Source organism: Ptychodera flava, chromosome 11 (assembly GCF_041260155.1).
Source record: "Ptychodera flava strain L36383 chromosome 11, AS_Pfla_20210202, whole genome shotgun sequence".
Classification (NCBI taxonomy): domain Eukaryota; kingdom Metazoa; phylum Hemichordata; class Enteropneusta; family Ptychoderidae; genus Ptychodera; species Ptychodera flava.
Window position 1 is genome coordinate 7117989 of NC_091938.1, and position 24746 is coordinate 7142734.

The window sequence follows — 24746 nt, forward strand, 5'->3', positions numbered from 1 at the left end:
GCAAACCCCACAAAACAGACAGAAAATCAGTTCCGAAGCTAGCTGCTAAGCTATCCATAAACACAGCTATCTTTAAATCTCCCTCTCTCTCTCCCTCCCTCCCTCCCTCCCTCTCTCTCTCTCTCTCTCTCTCTCTCTCTCTCTCTCTCTCTCTCTCTCTCTCTCACTCCGTCTACCAGTTTAAGCCACCCATCTTATTTATTAGTCTTTCTCCACTGTACAATTCTACCAGGCTCTATCTTTAACGCAAACGTTTTTAGGCATCTATCGATCGGGTAGACTGAGATACTCGAATTAAGAATCAAGTTGGACGTTGCCTATCAAAGTTACATATGATGGAATCATATTTCTGATATGTAAAACAATAAATTCAGTGTACCAGAAATATAAGACGGGAAGAGAAATCTGCCAAGAAATGTACCCATATAACACATACAACGCCCTTAAAGTATCGTATCCATATCGGCTGGTACTGCCATAATTTAGGAAATAAAAGACTGAAACTTAAAGTCAGAAGACCATGAGTTGTAAACAGTGTCCATCCAGTTGATTCATCTAAACTGGTTTAGGCGTCACAACTTTAACGAGTTTTCGGACAGCGAATAAATATGTGTGTTGCGAGTTGTCACATGTTTTCAGTGTAATCGGAAAATAAATGGGCCACTCTTAAATGTGATTTACAGAGCTTCATATACGGATCTCAAGTTGTGATATGTTTTTGGAACATGTATAGGGTGCCATGTGTTCTTTGCGAAATGCCATGCGCCTTTGGCAAATATAGTGAGCTTTTGATAGTTATCGTCTTTCTGGTCTGGGGGAAATCACTAAAATTTCAGAGCCATCCGAAATACCGACTAGTGTGGTCCTTGTACTAGGGGTCTCCTTGTCTGATGACCGTTGGAAATGTCAACAGTTAAACTTATACAGAGTCGTGTACCCTTCAACAAGGCGAGGGCCGATAGGGCTGTGGATACTGGTCGGCTGCAAAACAAAGTAACTGATTTTATGTAGACCCGAAAAGTTATATCATCTAAACTTCAACAAACCGCCAAAGTTTGGCATAATCTCTCAAGAGGACATGTCTGTACATATACATCTCAATAGAGTTAATCATTCATGGTCTCTCTGACAAACTGTATCAAAAGATACCTTAGTTTACTGCAAAAGCGTTCTACGACAGTACTTTTATGTCAAATTTTATATTTTGTTATATATGTTATATATATATATATATATATATATATATATATATATATATATATATATATATATATATATATATATATATGGGCGGTATTTGTAGACATGTTAAAGATATCATTAGCTGGAGAAATTACAGGTCAGAAAATATTGTTGAAATTGTTTTGGAGAGACTTTGCCAGCGCAAGTAAGTAGACTACATATCGTAAACAAGATTTTGGCATTGAATGAGGCATTGGTGATCCTGCTATCTAAATCTAGATCTGAACAGGTGCAAGGTCGGCTATTTTTAGCTCTTGGTATCGAGGAGAACGTCAGGGGTGTGCTGTTTAACTTGTAGTTGAATACAAGAATGCCTTGGTTGGAGCTACGATAGCATTCACCTTGGGCATAATTTTTCAGAAATTGATTTTTACCAATATTCTTTTAGTCTGCTGCTTTTGTGATATCATTCTGAATTCGTGGGAAAATTAAGTTTTTACGGTTGTTTGTAGGTTCGTTCAAAATTAGAAATCGCAATTTTTTCCATTTTGAATTCCAAATTATCGGTAAATTTTTGGTAATTTGTACACTTTGCACGACGATCTCTGACTTTTGTTCTTGATTATGAAAGAGGATATTTGAAGTTTTCTTGAGCAAGCAATGGGCAAAATTTGAGGCTTTCACAATTGCGAGGCGCGTACTGCCTTGAAGGAGCAGAAACTGTAACTTTTGGTGATTTTTTGTCTCTATTTTGTTTCTTATGTCAATTGAAAGTTTTTGTTCCGCTCCTCAAAACATCTTCGAACACCCACTATACAGCCTGTCAACAGAGCACCTGTACTCGTAAAATGTACCGTTATTGTTAACATTTGAATTCTTGTCCGGACCAGAATTTACTTGTCAACAATTACAATGTAGTCTACACATGTACAGGCAGAGTTGAGAAGATGAATGCTCTGTATCTTATCATGCCTTGGGGATTACAACAAGAAACTGTATTTGACATTAAATAATCAAAAACAGTGAAAACAAATCGTTGAAAAATACAACTACGGGCCCTTTCTTCTCAGAGACGTTAAATTATATACACAAGAAATATCAAAATGATTAGCTGCGGGGCTGAGCTCCCTGTCTAGATAAGAGCTTGTCTGTGCCGATATCCAGGGCGTGGTGTGAATAGCAAAGGAACAAAATAAAACATGAATTCTTTCGTTGTTGGGGAGTTAAACTCATATAGAAGGATAACTGTGGTGAGTTTGTATCAACACTATCAGTAAATCACTTAAAGATGAAGTATTTTACCGTGTCTTAGCATTCAAACTTTGAGGGATCAACCGCCCGATATTTGCGGGAGCTGTGTGCAGACACAATTCCTGCACCATGCTTCACCGTTTCCCGAACCGGTTCATACCTCACTAACTTTTCATCGAAGGCACTGGTATATTTCGCCTTAGACAAAAATGACTGTTTAATCGGCAGCATTAAAATATATCGCTCAGTCAAAGAGAACCTTTAAATTCGCTTTGTGGGACACGTGGGTGGAAGAGCAATCGTTAACTGTCAGAGCGCCCTCTATTGACCACTAAAATAATTTATACGAAAAATAATTTATACAAATGTTTGCGGAAAGACGTAATAATTTATGATGATAACAAAATAGCTGACGTTATACACACACTTTAACAAAAATATCTCCTGAATGCGGGAATTTCGAAAAGAGTTAAATGAGAACTGTCGACAGTCACGTGATAAGGAGAAACGCGACACTTAATGAGTTCGTCCAGTAACATTCGCCACGCGGGGTGTATTCGAGATTTGTGCCTTCATAGATTTTTTTACTGAAAAGTTTTTGAATATATACTTCTTGTATGGACTTGCTTCGGGGATATTACAGCTCGGAAGGCTATCACTTCACACAGATAAACGAATCCACGAGTCGACATACACAATCTACAGACAGTCATGTCTCAACGACATTTAAAACAACTCAGTTAATAAAATCGTAGTATGCATGACGTATTGTTGAGGATATTCATGATTTGAGCAAGGTTCCGTTACGACAAACATCTGTATCTTCGGTTGGTGATGAAAAAGGGGTAAATACAGAACCAGCGTCTTTGGTATCGAGCAATTCGCTACTTTGCTCCCTGGCTTCTTGCCTTGAATCATGCTCTAAGGGTCTCCGGGCTCACGCTTTCTACGCTGGATTTACAAAATCAGTCGAGAGCATAATAATAACACAGTTCCTCCGTCTTTCGTCGCCATGTGGCTTCACGGAGATTCAATGCACTATGCACTGACTTTTAAACATCTGAGAGCTTCTTGGACCTGTGGTGAGCTTACAAAATAGACCATAAAAATGTCCCTTCCAAGCCGCAAGATGATGAGTTTTTTTTTCTCTGGGATTTTGGGTTCGTCTTGTCTGTTGGAATTTCATTTACATAAATGAATTTCTTCCCTTTCCAAGCATTGGTCACAGTCGACATAGCAACACCACACAACGCGACATCTACATGGCTTTTGAACCTCGTTGCTTTTAATGTTATAGCCTCGTCCGCAGCACATGACTTTGCAGTTCGTTTCTTTGGCGCACACCCTCCCGGACGTTCCCGGGGTGAACTTACTCCGAGAACAGAAGTTGGGTGAATTATCGATGTACACTAAGTCGTTGGGCCCCAGCGAGGACCCCTCCGTTCTGTTGACAACCTCCCCTTTCGGCCTGGGCGTCACAAGCTGTGCCTGGCCCGTCGACTCGTTCGTCGTGCTCACTACCTTGTAAGCATGTTCATACCGGTCCTTTAGCAATTTGCCTATTTCCGAGAAGGGGCTCAGCTGCCTCCAGCAAGTCTTGGTTGCACACGTGCCGGACACGCCGTGGCATTTGCAAGTCTCCTTCACCTCCTGTCGAACCAACTGAACGTTGGGAAAGAGAATAATGAACAAATTAGAATATCATTTCAAAATTTTAAAAAATAGAACTACAGTAACGATAATACAAGAACAAATTGACAAGTACACGAGTGAATGACTCGCAATTTGCAATCTAAAATTGGATCCACTTTTGTTGATTGAAATGTTATGAGCGGACAAGATATCAACCGAACTTTAACCCTTTGAGTGCTGTAATTTTTCCCACCAAATTTCCAGTGCAACATTTTACCAACTTTTATAATTTTTTTGTAATTATTTGGATAATTTTGGACCAAATGTACCTTACATTTTATCTGCTACAGTTTTTAATCAAAACTTTGGCAGACATCTAAAACATGACTGAGAAATACTTAATAAGGCAACAAAATTGACTTTGGTGCTCATAAGAAAATGATCAGTGGAATAAGCGGGTACACAAAGAATTAGACGTATAATACTTTCAGCTATCTGCAGCTCCATGTTTACAATAGAAAGTAAAGTAAATACTGAGGGTTACTTTGAACAGAATCTGAACTTGATATTATCGAAAAGCGAAATGAAGTCCGTATCCGAATCCGTTTCTGAATCTTCTGCGTGGCTAAGAGACTGCGTTCAACATTGGCCATCCGATATGTTAAACCTCGTTCACCCCTTCTGCTGGCAGTGCACGCGCAGGCACGTGGCAACCACGGAAGCCGCCATCTTGTCGCGACTATCGAACATGGTCAGAGGAACTGGTTTCGGTAAAAATTACTCAAAAGTGATCATCGTATATTAATCATTAAATTCATGGAATATCATTCGTGCAATTTATACATGTAGAATCGTCTCATCGAGCACTCTTAGCGCGTAAAATGTGAAACCGTTGGCAGCAGACTTATTTCACATATTCGAATACCGAATTTCGTAGTGTTTAGGCATCTTGTCACTTCGAAAGACAAATTTCGGTTTTAATTTTGCCTTAACAACCGATTAGTTAGTGTGGAAATCCATAAACGTGAAGACGAAACAAAAAAGGCAAAGAAAAATAAAAAACAAAAACTTCCAAAAGAAAAAAGAAAAAAGAAAAAAACCAAATCCCAATTCAAAAGAAAAAAAACAAAACAAAACATGGAGCAAACACTGTCATTTTGTAGATCTAAAGTTATAATAGTTAAGCTAAATCAAGATGCCCTTAAACAGATCCCTTCAACCCTCCCCCACAAGGGGGGGGGGACATGAATATAACATTCCGATGGAAGAGAGGTTGTTCTTATCGAAGACAACCAAATCTGACCATTCGATAGATCATTTTTGTCTGTCGAATTGCTCGCATGAATGACTTGGAGGAAACTGTTCACTCATTCTGTCTCGCCATGAGGTCACCGAGTGCGCCTGCGTCACGTGGTATTTGAAAAGATGTGTTGAAATGTACATGCCACATTTGAAAAACCACACCGCATGGAATAAAGGACATGGAAAGTTAGCGGCAATCTGACCTGAAAAGGTACATTTTGCCCTCTTACAGTGCGCGAAAAACAAATTTACTTTTTGTACACTCGGTTATTTATACAGATAATTATTTTGGGGTGAAATGGTCTGAAAGACACGTGCGGTTTTTGTTGTCGTGAAAGCGACGCCTCCCCTCGACTTGACAGTTCGACACAGGTGTTTCCCTGCTCGCCTTTTGTCGATGTCTTTCTCGCTTTTCTACATTTTCAGAAAAAAAGAAACTGTAGTATAATGCAGTGTATGGACGGGGCCATGATGGATACTCTCATGAAAGGGCGGATAGAAAGCCGGGAAAATAGGCATCAGTTAAGCCGAAGCATGGCCGTGCATTGAGGCTTCGTGGTGCGTGAAGGTAAGCAACAATAAGGCGCTTCAAAACCCAATATGTAAATGTGCAAGAGGGCGTACGGAGCTGCCATTGTGAATTCGTATCGAATTTCGGTTCCCCTGTCAAAACATTGCAAATGAGAGAGAGAGAGAGAGAGAGAGAGAGAGAGAGAGAGAGAGAGAGAGAGAGAGAGAGAGAGAGAGAGAGAGAGTGTGTGTGTGTGTGTGTGTGTTTAGCTTACACAGTCCTCCTGACTCGCTGTTTTACTTAGAAACATCAATTTACTTCTTGAAAGAAGTAAACTCCTTTCGGAGAAAAGAATGAAAAACGGCAAAAAATGTATTGGTAAATGGGTTGAAAAAATACGTCTAATCTGTGAAAGGCCACTTAATGATTGCACGGTGTACGTAAAACCATTAAAATAGGACAGGGTTACAGCAGAATACAGCGGCACGTGAAGTCCTGCAAAACTTTAAAGCAATTATCTTGAAGACGTTAATGAAGCCTGTAAAGTTTGGATCGATTCGGCGGGACAGTCGCCGGACGCCGTGACACCTCTTTTATCAACGGAGCCTGAAAATTTGAGTGGCCTCAACGACGCATAAAAAAATCGAAGATCTATGAGGACCGCTCGCAATTACACCATCCGGTCTCTGGCAAAGAATAGCTGTCACATTCTTTCCCCCATTTCAGGGCATGTTCCATTTCGTTGCGAAATCGAACTGCGTGTTGTTGGTTTCACGGCCTTTGAAATGTGCGAAAAGGCCGACATCCTCGAGTGGCAAAAGTCAACAGGGGGACGTTTCAATATTTCCGAGGCAGGGTGATGGATGAACAACAAATCCCTTTGCGATCCACTGAATAATTTACTCTGGAAAGAACACAAACAAAAGTCTCGCGCCACCAGAGCTTGGCGGAACATTTCGGGATTGCACATTTTAAAATCCATAGACAAGGCGGAAAATATAATATGCAATAATATAAAGGCGGCCTTCTAGTGAATGTGACTCATAGTGTTGAAGTCGGATCGATAAGAGATGGGCAATATCAAATTTAATACAGCCACATTTCAGACTTGAACTAAAAGTTGTTATGAAAAGCTTGTAACTCAGAATCGATTAAGTTTCTATCGTGCTTTTCCATGGGAAGAAATTAAATAATGTCGGGGCAGGGATTAAGAGGTAATTCTTGATTATAAGAAATTATATTACAAAGAAACTGGTCGATGAACGACCCCATGGTTACAAAATGGCAGGAGAGTATGACCTGAACTGTCGAATCCCGTCACAAGAGAACGGCGCTCATTCATCTAACCGCGATCCGAACACATCCGACTTTGTATTATTTGTTTGAAATTCGATACCCTGTGTAGGCAAATTTGAGACTAAATCACCAACAAAAAAACAACAAAAAATTGGAAATGGGCAAATTGGATAAACACCCAAAATGATCGTACCAATACTGTGTTGAAAGATATTAAGACTAATATATTTTTACCCGGGTACTGTTAATAACAGAAAAGTGATAGTTCAGCGGACTTTAGAAGTTTCTTCAGCTTTATTTTCTGATAAGTTGTCGAGAAGTTGGTTTATCTACTCTTATATATGCAGTGTATTCTTTTTGACCTGCGGTTGATGCAGCTTGCTCGAGGCGATATTAAGTAGAAAACATACTTTAGACGTGATTGACGTTTAAATTGTTACCGATGAACCGTTGAATTTCTGAATCGATCAAACTACAATTTGTTTTTGTTGATGTAAGAAAAGAAGGGTTGTGTTTGAGGAGGGGGCGTTACTTCTTTGTAAAAAAGCCGGTGTTGGATATTACTAACCCCGGGTGAGGCTTTCCTGTAGCGTCTACTGTTGCAACAGTATCTTTTACCTACCGACATGAAGTAATAGTGTATTCCCGCCCAAAATTTACAGACCACAAATTTTCCAAAGTTCAAACATTTTGGGCAATGTCGCAAACAATTGACCATGACATCAAAGATGTAGAATTGCTGATGAGTATTCCTGTACAAAAACTTACTAAAGATGAGGAAAATACACAGGGAAAGAAAGGCTTGCTGGGCGCCGTCCTCCAACTTTCAAACATGGTGGTCACCTTCGGCAACAGACCGTAAAGTGGTTAATAGAATTCAAGAGATGACAGGGCGTGTAATGGGAGGAGAATCAATAAGACCGGAGAGTCGCAACTTTTAAAATTGTCCCGCAGTGTTTTGGGGAGGACAAATGCTACACTTTTTGAGTTCATTTCAGCCGTGACCTTAGGCCCAACGGGGATGGCACCCTGTTAAACCATCTGCTAATGGCTCGACGACTATGCTCTATGGAGAGCGAGCATATATATTATCGTGGATTGGTTAAAGCTGTGGCGTTTATCGTACGCTCTTGTTTCCCCCGATTTTAACAATGTCAAGTTGAGACAACTTTCGTCCCTTTTCCTGTTTCATAGGCGTTTCGCAAACAAAGTCGTGGTGTGTGTGAATGACGGAATCTCAAAGTTGTTCAGAGCATACGTTTGTTGTCAAGCTTGTTTACTGGAACATATCTTTCGGGAAAGGCGAACATAATATGCTGCAATTTTAACTTGGAAACGGAAAAATAAGGGACAAAAATCCTAAATCAACAAACACTAAAACTAAACAAAGAAAACGTGATCATACCATATGGAACATAATCCAAATCATTACTCACCCGAATTCCAACATCACTGTTGTGTTTTTCCACAAGGGCGCGCAAATCTTTCCCGCTCTTCTTCCCGTTGAGGAAATTTTGCACAAATTTTTGGCTGTATTTAATGTTATCCCCGCACCCTCCCCACTGCCACGTCTCTTTGTTCTTCTCGTCGTTGAAAGACTCGTCGCACGTGCACCTCTCGAGGACGTCGCGACTGCAGGCCCTCGCCACGGTGTGAGTGAGTCCCGCCGACGAGATGGCGTACAGAAAAGACGTTTCTTTAAAACCTGAGAGTGAAAAAAAAAGAAAAAGAGAAATCAACATCGGTCATATTCTGCGCAATGGCGAATGTCAGGAAAATGGTGTACGACCTATAGAAGATTTTCGTATCCCATACTTCTATTTAATGTTTCATTTTGAACCACACAGCTCTCACATGAAATCAATGATTACGAACTATATGAAGAATTAGCGATGATACATTTTCGGGTTGTTGTGAAAATTATAGCATATGAAACTCGGTTACAATCTGACTAACATTAAGACACATTAGTCTGATGATTTGCCCTCGGGGAAAAATTGCATAAATGCTCAGCATGTTCCCACAGATTAAACACGTATGCGACGAGCTATGTCGTCAAAACTAAGACACTCATTTGTACATTGTACCTTGTGTACTTTGTGAACTATAGCATATAACACAAAGTGGTTCAGTTACATGAGGAAGCAAGATGGGCCGCCATTTTTATTGCGAAATCAGGTACTGAAAATGGGCATTCTACGATAGGGATATTAAAAGATCTATCGGTTGTTAGAACGTCTCAAAAAATCTTGATTGAAACAACTAAAACAAATGGTTATGACAGAAAATTCTTAAAAGCTACCATTTCAGAATGTATGGTTTTCCCTTTCCATCGATGGAACGGCATGGCATAACTGAGAAAATCTCGACTGATTAAAAGCTAGGAACGGATTTTATGCAACCGATGATGAATAGAGACAAGTGTTGAATTCTTGAAGAATCTTCGCAAATAAGTCTCTAGAGATAGCGTATTTAACTTTGTGCTCTTCCTAAAGAAAGCTAATGCACGGCTGCAATTGGGATCTATCAATCAACTGTACATTGAGTGTTGAACAAATAAACGAAATTGCTTCAAACTTGTTCTTTCGAGCAGAGAGAGAGAGAGAGAGAGAGAGAGAGAGAGAGAGGAGAGAGAGAGAGAGAGAGAGAGAGAGAGAGAGATCAATAATCACTTTGCGTTCATCGTACTACATGGTAGCTCTCATATTTGCTAGTAATGCCACAAGTCCTTTTGTGTGCAGATGTCAGCCCCCGCTACAAAAATGATGGAGCGTTTTGCTGATGGACTAATATGCAGTCACCGAACACGAAATCGAGAACTATCGTGAGATGAAAGCATTCATCATAAGGGCAACACAATATCAAAAAAGTATATTTGATAACTTTAAAATGTATTTTCTCTAAATTGATGGGTTTTTCGCGGTGTTTCTACTCTGACAGCGGCTGTGGGGGTGCAGGTCGGTTGAGACCTTATTGATTTTTTGTCTACGCCGAGTTGATTGGCCTTTTCTGTCTCGCTGTCTTGCCGACAAAACATTAAAACTTGTCTTTCATTACGGAATATTTCAGCTACGTTAACTTTCGTCTGGACGTATTTAACACCGAGATGGGTGTTTTGATGAAATTTTGCCTTGTTTTCATCTCACTGTCTGGTCGTTGCCTGGCAACGTTGATAATAAATCACTGGTGCATGGGATGTGGAAGAGGAGGCTGTGTCGATTTCGCTGATTTTTCTCAACGGGTCACAAAAAAGCTCCGCTGGTGTCAGTTTGGGGTCATCTTTGAGAGACAGTTCTGACGTCACACGCAGACATATTGTCATGTAAATTGTGATGCAATTCGGCCCCAGAACGCCGAAGCATGCAATTTTGGCAGCTATTCCAAAATCCCTGCCTTAAGGATAAATCAGAAGAGGCAAGATATCGGAAAATTTACACTTTTTGGGTTTCTTTCTGAATATATTGTCGTCTTTCAGTTAGGTTTCCGCCATGCAAATTTTGGAGAAAAAAAGCTCTTCAATTTTGTATGCGAACACAACACAATCTTATCCAATCTGTCATCATAGCAAACAATATGTTTGACTGTCAGAGTTCTTATGGTCCACATCAACGCTTCATGTGTTTGAATCTTAGAGCTCAAGTAACCAAAACTTTTGATATTTTTTGTTCACTACATTCGTTCCATGTGTAAACTCGGTATACTTCCTGGGCATGTTGAAACACGCAGTCTTTGGCATGTCCATACCGCTTTTATATGTGCGGCTGGCATCGTTATTGTCAACAAACGAATTGATGTCCGGACGTAAAAAATCAATTATCAACAATTCCAATTGAAGCCACTTGCACAGAATCCGTTTTGACACGCCAAATACTCGGTATTTCGTTTTCCTTTTTGGCAGCACATTTTATAGATTTAGTTGCAAAACAACGGACAAAATTATTGACAAAGTTTGATGTGGTCGGGCCTTTTCCTCCGTCAACGGCGGATTCACTCGGGGGATATATATTTCAACATCACATACTACTTACGTTATGAACGACAGAAAACCATTCGTCCCACTAAATGACACTCTCCGCAGAACATTAGAAACGAAATTGGGAAAATAGCGATTTGGGGGTAAAAACAAAGCCAAATATCCAATAAATATTACTAATTTATGAACAAACCGAGGAAACAAAGGCTTGAGAATAACTAAAAATGACATGATTGACAGTTAAGATTTGAAGGAACCCGAGCATGATCGAGATACGGCAAATTCGTAAAAAAATATACAGTGTTGTAATACTCGATTTTTATTATTACATTTCAATATCGCTGTGTAATGACATGCGCGCGGCTCTGTCTGAAGGGAACATATAACACAACTCAGTGCACTTGCGAATCAAGAAAGAAGAAAATTGCAAATAGATGTAGTACCTTGTACAAATAATTAAGGATTTTATACTCCATTTTTTATTTTCTAACATTGCCAATTTTGTATATGCAACAAGTTTTTTGCTACAGGCATGCTCTGATAATGCTCCCTCGCGAAAGTTCGAACGGAATACCTTGCTTAATCCGGCATATGGGGATTACACGTGGATCTCGATTAAATCCAAAAATACTGAGTTTCGTCCATTGCAACTGATTTTATAAACAACCCAGTTGAACTTGATACGAATTTCATTTGGTAGCAATCCATTGAAGACAGGAGACATATGGTCGAGTTCACCGTTTCGACTGACAAGGCGAGCTGTACCGTGTTGAACAGATTAAAGACGACCAAGCTAACTCTCGTTGATGCGATTTTAAAGACTATTATCATAATCCAGAGGAAACGTGATGAAGTCATGAATAACATTTTTAGTATAGTAGCTACTGATCTCACCGAGGCAATGGGAATTCGAGCAGTCGTATTTGTTGTGTGAATGCACTTCTGTTGTGCGGAAATGACCAAAACGGTGTCAGTGTCCCATTGCCAAGATTGGTGGGTGCCGCCGTATCAGCTCTCAATCATGGTTGAATGGCCCCTAAATTTGTCAACGAGAGTGATTAATTTTGATTTTGTTTTATAAAACTCGACTTCAAAATCAGAATACCCATTGGCTGGTTTGGAAGATCATCCTGATGTTCAATCTCTCTACAAAAAGAACCACGGCGCAGTTTTTTGTACTCAAGTATCGTGTCATGCCTGAATTAAAACTGTATTTCACTGAACGGCATAGTTCAATACAGCAGCCCATATTATACATATTGAATTAATCCCATCATCAAAATCCAATTCTATATCTGCAAAGATGACTTTGCTTTAGTGACATGACGACATCGACTTTCCGTTTATTCGATAACATCACAGCGAATTCGTTAGTAAGATTACTTGTGTGACATCAACTCGCAGCAGAATAAAATGTGGTAGTAGCGTCACTTGCGGAATCGTAATGAGTCACGGCAGATCAGGAAATGATTACAATATCTCCTGTCTTGCCATTTCATGTACTATCGTATGGTATAGAATAGTATGGTATAGTGTCTTCTCGTATCATATCATATCAAATCATATCATATCCCATCTAATCTCACCAAAATCCACTTCATCTCACCCTGCCTTGTCTCAACTCACCTCACCCAATATCATATCATATCACATCATATCATATCATATCATATCATATCATATCATATCATATCATATCATATCATATCATATCATATCATATCATATCATATCATATCATACCATGTCATGCCGTGTCATGTCATGTCATGTCATATCATATCATATCATATTGTATCAAATCGTATCACGTCATATTACATCAAATTGTATCATACATATCATATCATATCACATAATATCACATCACATCACATCACATCACATCACATCACATCACATCACATCATATCACATCGCATCACACCACATCACGTCACACCACATCACATCACATCACATCCATCACATCCATCACATCACATCCATCACATCCAATCACCTCATACCATATCGCATCATATCATATCATATAATATAATATTATTATATTCGCCCGGTTAAAGCGGTGCATTCGTTGCTTCGCTTCGATAAAAGTTTGTATACGACTAGATTTCAATCGGGTTCGAACCCACAACATACGGCATCAGTCGCCTAGCGGAGAGGCCACAGAGAGAACCGCTCGGCTAAATCTCCACTCCCAAAAAAGAGTGGTTCAATAGCCGGCTAAGTTGTTACATTTTTCTGACTGAGACCGCTCCACACGTTGTAGAGTTCATGAAGCACTCACGCACGCATGCTCACTATCACACATCGCACATACAAACTTTATCGAAGCGAAGAAACGAATTCATCCCTTTAACTGGGCGAACGGTGTGCGATGTGTGATAGTTTAGCATCAAATCATATCACATCATGTTACATTGTGTCATGTCATTGAAAACCTTACCACAAATAATACCAAAACTAATCACAGGAAATCAAAGTATATCATGTCACGATATCTTACGCACTGATGTATCAAAAAAATTTGGTATGTCATATCATGTCATATCATAATCTAATATAATCTAATATCATATAATATCACATCACATCACATTACATCACATTACATCACATTACATCACATCACATCACATCACATCACATCACACTACATCACATCACATCACATCACATCACATCACATCACATCATATCATATCATATCATATCATATCATATCATATCATATCATATCATAGCATATCATATCATATCATGTCATATCATATCGAATCACAGTACATCACACCATGTCATGTCATGTCATATCGCATAACGAGATTCTCACTGCTGGTATATTTTATGACGTAATGGCAGGACATGATATCGAGTTACGAGGCATCATGTGATGCTACACGGCACACAATTAACAATTGTTTCGTCTGCATAAAACCATGTTCACTTTAATTGTGGTGTCCAACTAATAGTGGTTTCAAATACCAAATCTTCACATTTTCTTTACAACTAACTCACTTTATAAGTAGTATGGTAATGCCGTCGCTACTTAAACAAACATCACCAAAATGCTAGACTTGCTACAGGTCATCAAATAACACCCGATAATTAGAATCGTTCGACGAGATACATGTATTACATAACCTTGCAAAAAAGAGAACCTTGTATGACAACTGTCCCGTTGTCTAAATAGCATTAATCAAGGTTATTTACATCATGTTATTATAAAGAATATCAGTTTCTGTCACAACTGGCGATTGTCATCATAACATTCATTCTTTGCGGTGCCTCTTAATAGGGCAGGGGCATCTCATCATCTTACGTCGATACAAAATTACAGTTTATGCCACACCACACCATACCGAACAGAAACATACCTATTGTCTCATCAGAACAACGTATACACATGCTACATGTAAGTTGTATCACATCACATCACATCACATCACATCACATCGTATCACATCGTGACATCACATCACATCACATCGTATCATGTAAGTTGCATCACATCACATCACATCACATCACATCACATCGTATCATATCGTGATGTGATGTGATGTGATGTGATGAGGTATGATGTCATACGATGTGATACATAATATCACATCACAGAACATCACATACGTCATATCACATATCATTACAAACATCACATCACATCACATCACATCACATCCCATCCCATCCCATCCCATCACATCTCATCACATCAACTCACATCACATCGCATCACATCACATCACACCACACCACATCACACCACATCACATCAGACCAGATCAGATCAGATCAGATCAGATCACATCAGATCACACCACATCACATCACATCACACCACACAACATCACATCACACCACATCACACCACATCACACCACATCACACCACATCACATCACATCACATCACATCACCTTCATCACATAACACCACATCCCACCCCACCCCACCTAATCCCATTCCCTCCAATCCCATGACATCACATCATAAAATATCACATCACATCATATCACATGCCAAATCACATCACAAAGGGTCACATCAAATAATATCGTATCATGCCATGCCGTGTCACATCACACCACATCATATCATATTACTCATATCATGTATCATGTTATATAATGTCATGTAAGGTCATGCCACAAATGCCATATCATATCATGTCATACAATATCACATTATGTCATGCCATATCATATAACATTGGATAATATCACATTAGGCCTATATTACATCGCATCACATCACGTCACACCATATTATATCATACAGATCATGTATCATGTTATATAATGTCGTGTCAGGCTAGATAACATACCATATCATATGATATCATATATCATATCATATCATATCATATCATATCATATCATATCATATCATATCATATCATATCATATCATATCATGTCACATATTATATCATATCATATCATGTCATACCATACCTTATTATGCGAAATCATACCATATTTTGCCTTTACACGGTACATCATCCAATGGTACATATTGCCATATATGTCATTATCAATCACCTCACATAAAATCATATAAGCTGGCGCCAACTAATCACGATATTACTGCAAATTACCCATGATGCATTATTTTATGCTATCAAACATATTAATATTGAGGCTAAAATGGCGTCGACTGCTAAACTTTGTTTTCTGAATAGCCATACCATTGGCATTAAACGATGCCAGAACAGGTCAACATTTTCACGCATTATCCACATTTAATACGTTTCCCGGGAAATATGCCTCCAAACAACAATTCAAAGCGGTTTGATTATTTTTGCTAATTCCAGGCGAGATATGTTGTTTTAATAGTTGCCAGACATTCCGCTGAAGAGCTTTTCATAAGATAAGACGTTTGATTAAACGACGGAAAATCGTAAACTTGTCAAGATTGGGCGATAAACTTTTCAAGTCGATTTTTTTACTGCCTGTGATTTCGTTTTATGCACTGCTGTTATCGATGCGTTTCTAGGCACACATTAATGTCATACACAAGAAGCCCCACGTGTGCAAGACGTCTTCGGGTCCACTCTTCTCAAAGTACTTGAGTTGTTTTTACGCGTCTTTCTGCAAAATTTCCCACCAGGTGTGGGGTCATTTTGCCTCCACCACCTGCGAGTACATGCGAGGGAGTTTAAGAGGGGAATGCGGGGAGAACGCGCCAAGCGGTTGGCATGGTGATTCACTGCTGTCTGCAGCTATCGCCGGAATCAATATCGCCGGCTAGAATTTTTATGGCCCTGGCAGCAAATTTGCGATAAACACGACCCCCCTCTGTTGGAGTAGCACCAGAGCCCAAACAAAACGAACCATCAAATAAAGCGGACCCACGTTTTTTTTAATGTCCTCCTACCAGTCGTCTTCGCCTGTTGTCGCAATAAAAATCTGACACGTTTTGTGGGTAATCAAAAACTCTCGTAATTTTTGATAGAAGGACGTAGCCCCCGGATCGTCGGTCTTGGATCTGGTGTTTTACTTCAAACTAGAGGTCATTGCCAGTGCAAGACGGTTTACGAATACCAAGGAAGGTTGTGATAGCTGGATGTAGAAATCAGGCGGAATTTCGGTGAGCATAGCGCGCGTGTGACGACAACCGCCTTCACTGCGCGGCGATAATCTTTTCTCCTCCTTGAAGTCCCCCAGGAGAGTTCTAGATTTGCTAGATGGAAGAGCAGTTGTGCAAATGCACGTATATGGCAATAGATAGGCGCATCGAATACCTCAGCAGTCGAACACAGACCAAGGTTCGCAAAGATCCAAATGCGGCAATGGAATTGCGGAAATACAACAATAATCTCGCTAAGGCTAATGTCATTATGTCGAGGGAACGGGACTCTGGCGATACTAAGCCTTAGCAAAATTACGAATTTTAATCGGCATTTCTTCTATGCTTACGACCACTCTTTTCGCCCGCGCAGCGTTACAACAGACCGTCTCTGTCATTTCCACATAAAGTGACTCAAACAATCGAGGAGTTTTCGCCCCTTTCAATAAAGATACCCTTCCGAGGTTGCTGCGATAGAGCCACGATGTTTCACAACCCTTGAAAAAATGCGGCATTGCAATCGCCGACACGCCGTCATGATCGCCACTGTTACATCAACTTGTTCAGCGGCGCGAAGTACGAAAATGCGCAAAAAAAAATCTATTAAAATTGCCAGAGTGTGGAGTTAAAAGTGGCCAACTGAAGCTGTCTCTTCGATTCGGAATTATGTTTTCTCACAATTCCATTTGGAAAGACAATCCGTGCCTCATCATACTTTCATGTTCTCATATGATAAGTCCCCGCACTCTCATCCTATCTGCATCTTTCAATTACCACGCACTCTTCGGGATAAGCTAGGCCGACACCAGAAACTGATTATATCGCCTACACACTTCGTTGGACGGCAGTTGAACTGAGAAAAAATTCTCGCGGCGTTCCTATTTCATCACCTTGTCTGTGACTGCAGAACCCCACAGAATTAATATAAACATCGGTCATTGTATAAATCAGCAATTCTATATAATTATTTGCACAAAAAACTGTTAAGCGCGGGCAAGTTTACTTTGGGAATATTTGCGAACCCATAGCATTTAGCTTGATTATTATATTGGAGAGGTGCGTTAATTTGTAAGTGACAGACGACATTGTCATATGAAGTCATTAAAACGTAACGTGTTTTTTCTTCCCTTTTCGATGATGGTGGCCTACGTATAGATGGTAGGGCGGGCGGGCACGGGTGGGGGGGAGGTATTTTGGGAAATGTCGAGAGTGGATAGGGAACATGCAGAAGGCGACGAAGGATGTTCGGGAAACGGGGCAAGGTTGCGATCACCAGAACTGCACGCTTTGTTAACACGAGGCATGTTCAGTCGAACGGAGATGACGGACATGTTGGCAGCAGACAGACATGGGTTCGTATCACATTGCAGGTTAATGACAAACACAGACCACTGCAAGAAGACCAGAAAAAAACCTAGGTTAATTCTGCTTAAGCATTAAAACTAGATTGTTGACTAAAACTCTAGCCCTGAGCACCATAAAGTGACGAAATTCGAGGCCTTGGGGAAGGGAGAAAGCCTCCCCAAGTGAGAAAAACCTTCCTATTTATGAGGTGCATCTGTCTGCGACTTGCGGTTTTTCGCAACGCGGGTGTCAGATAGAATAAACTACCGATGCTCAGCGTACGGTTTACGATCAATGTCAAGGTGACTCCGCCTGTAGCGAGCGTGAAATTTAGCAGAATTTGTGTCGGGGAGAAATTTTAGTACAGAAACAAGCGAAATTTTGGTGTTTTCTCCTAGTTTTTACATCCCTCAAAAGACCGACCCTTAGCATAACAGACCACACAGTGTCACCGATTAGCGGTTACGTTAGACGGGGAAAACGGCGCGTTCCGTAACTGCGGACACCTGAAGACGAATCCATTTATTGTTGCATTTGAAATCAGTGATGGTCGTAAATTTTGTTTTTCATCGAGGAAGAACGGTCTCAACACAAGGCTCTTAGTCATCGCCGTCGGCACAGAAGTTGAAAATCGTTTTTGTGAGTTCGGAGTAAGGTCACGGTCATGTCGAGGTGCCGGCGTGGTCGCCCATACGTCCAAAGACGCTGTAGCGAGTATTTATTCCCCGAGGGAGACAGAGTTTTTACATCGTGGATTTGAGGAGAACACTGCTTTTCTAGTGAGAAAATGTTGCCGAAATTATAATGAAATCGCTGTCTTTCGTAAGCGAACCAAATCTCCGACGGGCTGAGTAATTATAACAGTGTTGACGAAAGGTAGTAAACAATTAGTTTTGTAGCAGAAAGTTACCAAACAATGGTAAGACTGGATTACGCAGCGGTTTATACCACCCTTTAAGCTCACTTGGACGTTAGAGAATGAAGTATTTTCGGCTGCTGCAGCTTCGACTCTGTGTCCTATCTGCCAGTGGTTTTGTAGCTTTGTACAATGTACTCATAACCTTTCAAAAATTTTGGACAAGTGTATTTTGATGTTAAACAGGCCCTACGATGCCGTTCAATATATTTATGGGAGCTCGTATGCGAGTTGTTAATACCAGACAATTAGTGGGCGACTGGTCAACGGATAAGTGAGCAGAGCACCGTCTTGCGCTCTGAAGTCCGTTCGATAGTTCCGCACACTAGCGTTAATTAACGCTCGTTTATTCATACTACCACGGTTAACCCTGCCGGGGATTCAAATCGCTTTTAGCGTCACGGAGGCTGACTTGCGGTGGATCTCATCCGAGGCAACGCGGATTTCCAACATCTCTTCGACAGGGGTCTTCACAATCTTGCAAAAACAGGTCGTAAACCATCTGACGAATTGCCCACTTGAAAAAAAAGTAAGTTTGAGTGCTTTGCGAAGGAATGGATCTCTGGCGTTTCGTAATTTATGATTGGCTTAAAGTGGCTTTCTCACAGTGAAAAATTTACAATGTTTAATAACGAATAAAACACTACCATTCTCCGGACACAGCTCGATTGTACACCAGCTGGGTTTAATAAAAAACCTCAATGTCTAAATCAATTCCTGTTCTCTTGAAGCGCAGATTGTGTCTGTTCGTTTACATCCCGATGGTCGAACACTGTCTCCCTATGTTCACTACCGACGAAACACGAGTCAAGTACCAGTGTAACTGAAACAATCATGTTAATTTTCCTAACAAGGATGGTCAGAAAGACGGTTACAAGATGATCATGTCACCTTCTTAACAAAGGGTCAAGGCGGGCCATAAATCTTCAAGCTTCTCCTTTACAACCGCTCCTCAGCCATATCCACTGATTTTTTTTGTAGGAAAAATATGAACCGATGAAAATAGAAGTAAGATAAAAAAAATATGTTTGAGGACATGAGGCTGTAAATCAGCATTTTGTGACATAGTTATCACCGGATACAGACAAGAATTGGAAAACGATGGCCCGTGCAGCGCCGGTAATTTATATGTACTCCGCCCTTGCGCATGGTGTAGATGTAGACGGGATTGAAAGAATTACGACGGTTGTTTGAATTCGACAACGGAGAACATCAACAAGGGATTAAGTTCGACTCTTCTTACCGTAAACACCTGGGACAAAAGCCACACCGGAATCTCGACCCATTCTTTTCTTTTAAGTGCGCGTTAACCTTATCAAAAAACAAAAACATTCAAGCCATTTCATACTCTCCTTTAATTTTGTTTTTATCGAATCTACCCCACCACCTGCAGTTTTTTGGCGAGCCGGATTAGCCGACAAAACCCCACGTCAGGCGACCGGGATAAGAAACACAATTACCACACGACGAGCGGGTCGTAATGGACACGAAAAATCATTTCCAGGCACTCAGACGATATTAAAGAAATTCCGCAACACCTAGCAATCCAAGCATCCCTTTTTGTAAATCGTCCCTGCAAACCCGCCTTCAGAGCACCGAGCGATGAGTTCAACTGCGGTCCTTTCCTGCGCGGAAAATACGACCCCCTTGATAATTAAGGCACGTTCAATTTACGAGAACGTAAATCCAGGAAAGAATCCTGGCATCCGAGTGCCCGCACCTGAACACTTTTACCCTCTTCAAAGGTCAAAGGTCAACCAAATTCCCCAACATTTTTTATTCTCTCCTCCGAGCGCTTTAAACATGGCAGTAAATTACGAACACGTAGAACAGACGACCTCCGAACAATATTCTCTTACACTGCCAACAAATCGCACATTTCGAGAGAAGAGAAAATTGTCACGTGACTTCAAGAATCCACTGTCACGTCAAGCCATTTTTCCTTATTTTCAGAGGAATTTGCCATGAGATCACTGATAAACAACTAATTAGACATTTCCAACTTTGTTAATCGGCAGACACGTACAGATCTTACGCAGGGACCATCGTATCTAGCGTATTCTAACTCCAGATTCCGTCCAGTGAGCAACAAGAGAAGACACGGTTCGAACGATCTGCATTCTGTGCTCGTGTTTCCAGTTCAATGTCAAATTTGACACGGTCCGTGTCTAACAGGAAGCCACAGCCAGTTCTATCACTTAGAACCAGCGCACTCACGGGCGTACTGGGTGATGATTGAAGGTGTATGTATGGTCTCCCACGGTGTCTGTGTGTGTATGTGCGTGTGTGACCGTAGAAGCCAATAATATGGAACTGGTGTTAATTTCTAATGGCCTGACGGTAACACCGTGTTGAAATTGATCAGCTCCAAGCACTTATTGTTATCTGTAAGTACCCTTGCCATTGATATGCCAATTAAGGCCAATTAAGATCGAACAATACGCATCGGACTCCAAAATGCCATCAAATTAGTACGGTACGAGTACTCCAGCGGACGTGAGAGAGCGTTAAGTTTATATTACTTACTCCATCTTGCATTGCTAATACCGTCAAGCGGGCTCATTGTATTCTAAACGATATCCTGGCTAATTATATAACATTTTAAAGAGCGACTTCGATCCAGTTTTGTTACGTATTTAAACTTTCCAATAAAAAAACAAGTGCATAGAGCAGACGATCGATTTCTTCTCGCTTTCAGGGAAAAAAATCTCTCAAGTTTACGTCGAGTATCGGGCGTCAAATTCAAACGGAGACCAGGGCTGTGGTGGGCGGTTGAACTTAGAGCCGGGACGCTTGTTACGTTTCAATGGGAACTTTAAAACAGAATGTCAGTAAACTAGTCATAACAACCGGGCTTGCCTTCCACCGTGGCACAAATTGATTCTGTTGTCAGTTTCGGCTATGCGCACAGGTCAACCCGAGAGCATGTCAGTATACAATGTGTGCGTAAAAACAAAATATAGCGAATGGAATATCGTGGTGACCTTAATTATCAATCTGTCAGTGTTTCTGGTATTTTTTATCACCGGGAGTACACATTAAGATTTTACATTTCGCTCAGCGTACTCCAAAAGTTTTCCTTGCTCGTAACTAGAACTTAATCGAAAATGGGCTGGTCATCGGTGCGGGCAACTCACGTTCGAAGTCGTCTGGAGAGGCTGTGCGGACTATGAATTAATTTCGCGACGCACACAGTTAAATGTGAGTGTACTTATTTTTTTAATTTCCTTTTGTTGCCATGGAAAAGACGTCCCCTTTTGTTGGACTCTCGCGCCTACCGAGGAAACCAGGCCGGGCTTGACACACGGCGGCGTCAGGCGTAAAGAAACCCCGGAGGTAGGAGGACAACGAAAGGTCGTAGCTCCCTCCAGGAGAGTTCCCACACCTGGGTGACGGTAGACGAGACTTTGAGACCGTGTTGGACGTATCATTTACGGTTTACCTGAGCGAACCTTCTGTGGCCAATGTCCCATAGACGGACACTTGGCGAGCACACTTTCGAGGCTTTTTTACTACCAGGAATTTTACGATTGAGCGAGTCACAGGGCTCGGCCAATCTGTCAATCGCATCGCTCTGATTTCACTATGACACATTACCCTGTAATTTTTTCACGATTTGTGTTCAGGTTAACGGGGCGACCTTGATTGTGGACGATATCACCTTTAGATACCTATATAGCCATTTTATTGTTTTTCAAATATTTAGAGCAAATATAATATTCAGGTACGAACGCTGTTTGTGACTCGGTATGTAAACCGACCTGGTACAATATACTCGTGTCAATGATTAGCACACAACGTTTGACATGAAACCTTGTCGAAACTTCACGAGGTAACCAGTTCGAACAACGGTCGAGAATTTAAGAGCTTGGAGATAGGGCTGTAGATAGCGTTTCTCCGGTTTCTATAGATGCGGGGATCACTCCATACAGCCTCGTTGGCCCACCGATAAACGGACAACCATCGCCGGAATTGTTGGTACTTGCACTAGTACACGCGGGCCTGTACCATATACTATCCAATTTATGTGATCGGTCAGGGTGAGTGTGCGAGTGGGGGTTGATTACAGCTCTCCCGCAGTGACTTCGACACCACGGTTTTCGCTCGAACAAGCTCCCAACATATATACACACACACTCTCACATACACATACACACCCAGCGACGTGCGACCGCACACTGTAAAACTCGTGCTCAGCAACGTTCGGGACAGACGTTAAAACTCGAGTATCAATGCAAAACATGTTAGAGCCACACACCAGACCAAGTAACACACGAATGTCCCGGCCGGGGAAACCCGGTCAAGAGCACTTACCTTTTTTCAATATATTTTCTCGATACCTGTCTGAGGTCGTGCAGTTCCAACGCTCGTTTTTAAATTGCATCTGACACTCCCGTTCGCTGAGACGTATCGCTTCGTACAGCGTTTCAGGCATCCCGGAATCACGTCGGCACATCTTTCGCTGTTTCTTCGACAATCGCTTGCAGTCCCATTCCGTATCGCCGTCCAAGTAAACATTTTTCCCGGTTAGTCTGCAAAGTGCACCAGACAAATGACTTGTTGACGAAGGGGCTGAGACTCGGTTATTGAAGTCGTTACAAGTGTCACAGCATAAATGCTGTGTCAGTCTAGCTCAAATAATATTAATAGTGTATACATACAGAACGTGTTCGCCACTATCCCACTATGGTGTGCCTCGACCCCTCTCTGACGGTTCCAGTTGTGCACGTCTCGATACCTACCCGAAATAAGACTCGGTCCTTTGGAGTGATACAGCCAGGATGATCAATCCGAATATCCCGATTTTCGACAACAACATTTCGTAGTTTCCTGTAGTACACGTTACCAGTACATGCCTGCGTTTAGGACTTATTTCATATTTGAGCAGCTTTCTTATCTACTGTACTGTCTGACATGGTGGTTGCTTTGCAAGCTTCGCCCTGATTGGTCGATACTCTACGGCCAATCGTGTAGAGGGAATTCCTTGTCACCGGCCAAAATTAAATTACCTTAGCTTTAAGTTTTTCTCCTCGGCTCGTGGGCGAGCGTTTGACACCCTCCGCCAGCGCTAACAAAAACAAGGCTCTCAAGGGAAAACAAGCGCGTTAGGGCAGTCTGGCCGCGGTAGCTGAGTGTTCAAAGACGCCAATTTGATTCCACTACACTGAGTCTGAATGGGGACAGCCAAAGTGTTCCTTTTGATTTTGAAAATGCGATTATTGGGCGATCGTTCAAACTCAAGTGACGTGGAATTTTCTGAATGCTTCTTACGGTATAAATATGGGTATGTGTTACTCAAACAGGCAGAAGTAGGGTTCCCACGTGTATTCAGGGCCGTCGGTCCCCGCGACCGTGCTGTGTCTACCAGGGAAGCAAGTAGGTGATATGATAGGGGCAAAACTCTATCTTTAAAGCGGTTGTGTTACGCATGGCTACTGCTGTCGGGTTAATTTTACATGTGATGCACTTCTGATAGGTACTTTCTTGGGGCGCAAATTAAGCAGGTTTAATGCACTGAATATTGTTGTAGCGGCCGAACCGATATTTATTTGACAAGTGCACGTGCGAATTCGATTGCAGCGAACCTCAATGAAATATGTTAATGCAATGAAATATTTCAATGAAATAGTCAAAAACAGATTCAAAGGATGGGGTGTTTTCTGCCAGGTAGTTGTCGATTAAAAGTGGTGTACCTACTTTACTGTTCATATTCATGAAGCAGGGGGACATATTTTACACCTGTGATAAGTGCCGCGGGTTGTCACGT

At 41.2% G+C, this 24746-nt stretch overlaps 1 protein-coding gene across 2 annotated transcripts; it reads right to left on the bottom strand.

Moving 5' to 3' along the window:
* Positions 1-204: 204 nt before the first annotated feature.
* On the bottom strand, positions 205-24028 carry LOC139143395 (protein Wnt-9a-like). Of its 2 annotated transcripts, none has more exons than XM_070713689.1 (4): positions 23641-23782; positions 23294-23511; positions 8611-8879; positions 205-4095 (listed from the first exon to the last, which is right to left on the bottom strand). In XM_070713689.1, the coding sequence occupies exons 2-4, from the start codon at positions 23433-23435 to the stop codon at positions 3616-3618; spliced, it is 891 nt and encodes a 296-aa protein (XP_070569790.1). In that variant the 5' UTR covers positions 23436-23511; positions 23641-23782; the 3' UTR covers positions 205-3615. The 2 variants fall into 2 exon arrangements, with proteins under 2 accessions (XP_070569790.1, XP_070569789.1); XM_070713688.1 differs by having other exon boundaries at positions 207-4095; positions 23722-24028.
* Positions 24029-24746: the final 718 nt, after the last annotated feature.

Coding starts and splice junctions, on each gene's coding strand:
- LOC139143395 (XM_070713688.1), bottom strand. CDS start 23,798: ATGTTGTTGTCGAAAATCGGGATATTCGGATTGATCATCCTGGCTGTA. Junction 23,512..23,721: donor AGGACCGAGTCTTATTTCGG/GTAGGTATCGAG, acceptor TGCACTTTGCAG/ACTAACCGGGAAAAATGTTT. Junction 4,096..8,610: donor ACAGTGATGTTGGAATTCGG/GTGAGTAATGAT, acceptor CCCAACGTTCAG/TTGGTTCGACAGGAGGTGAA.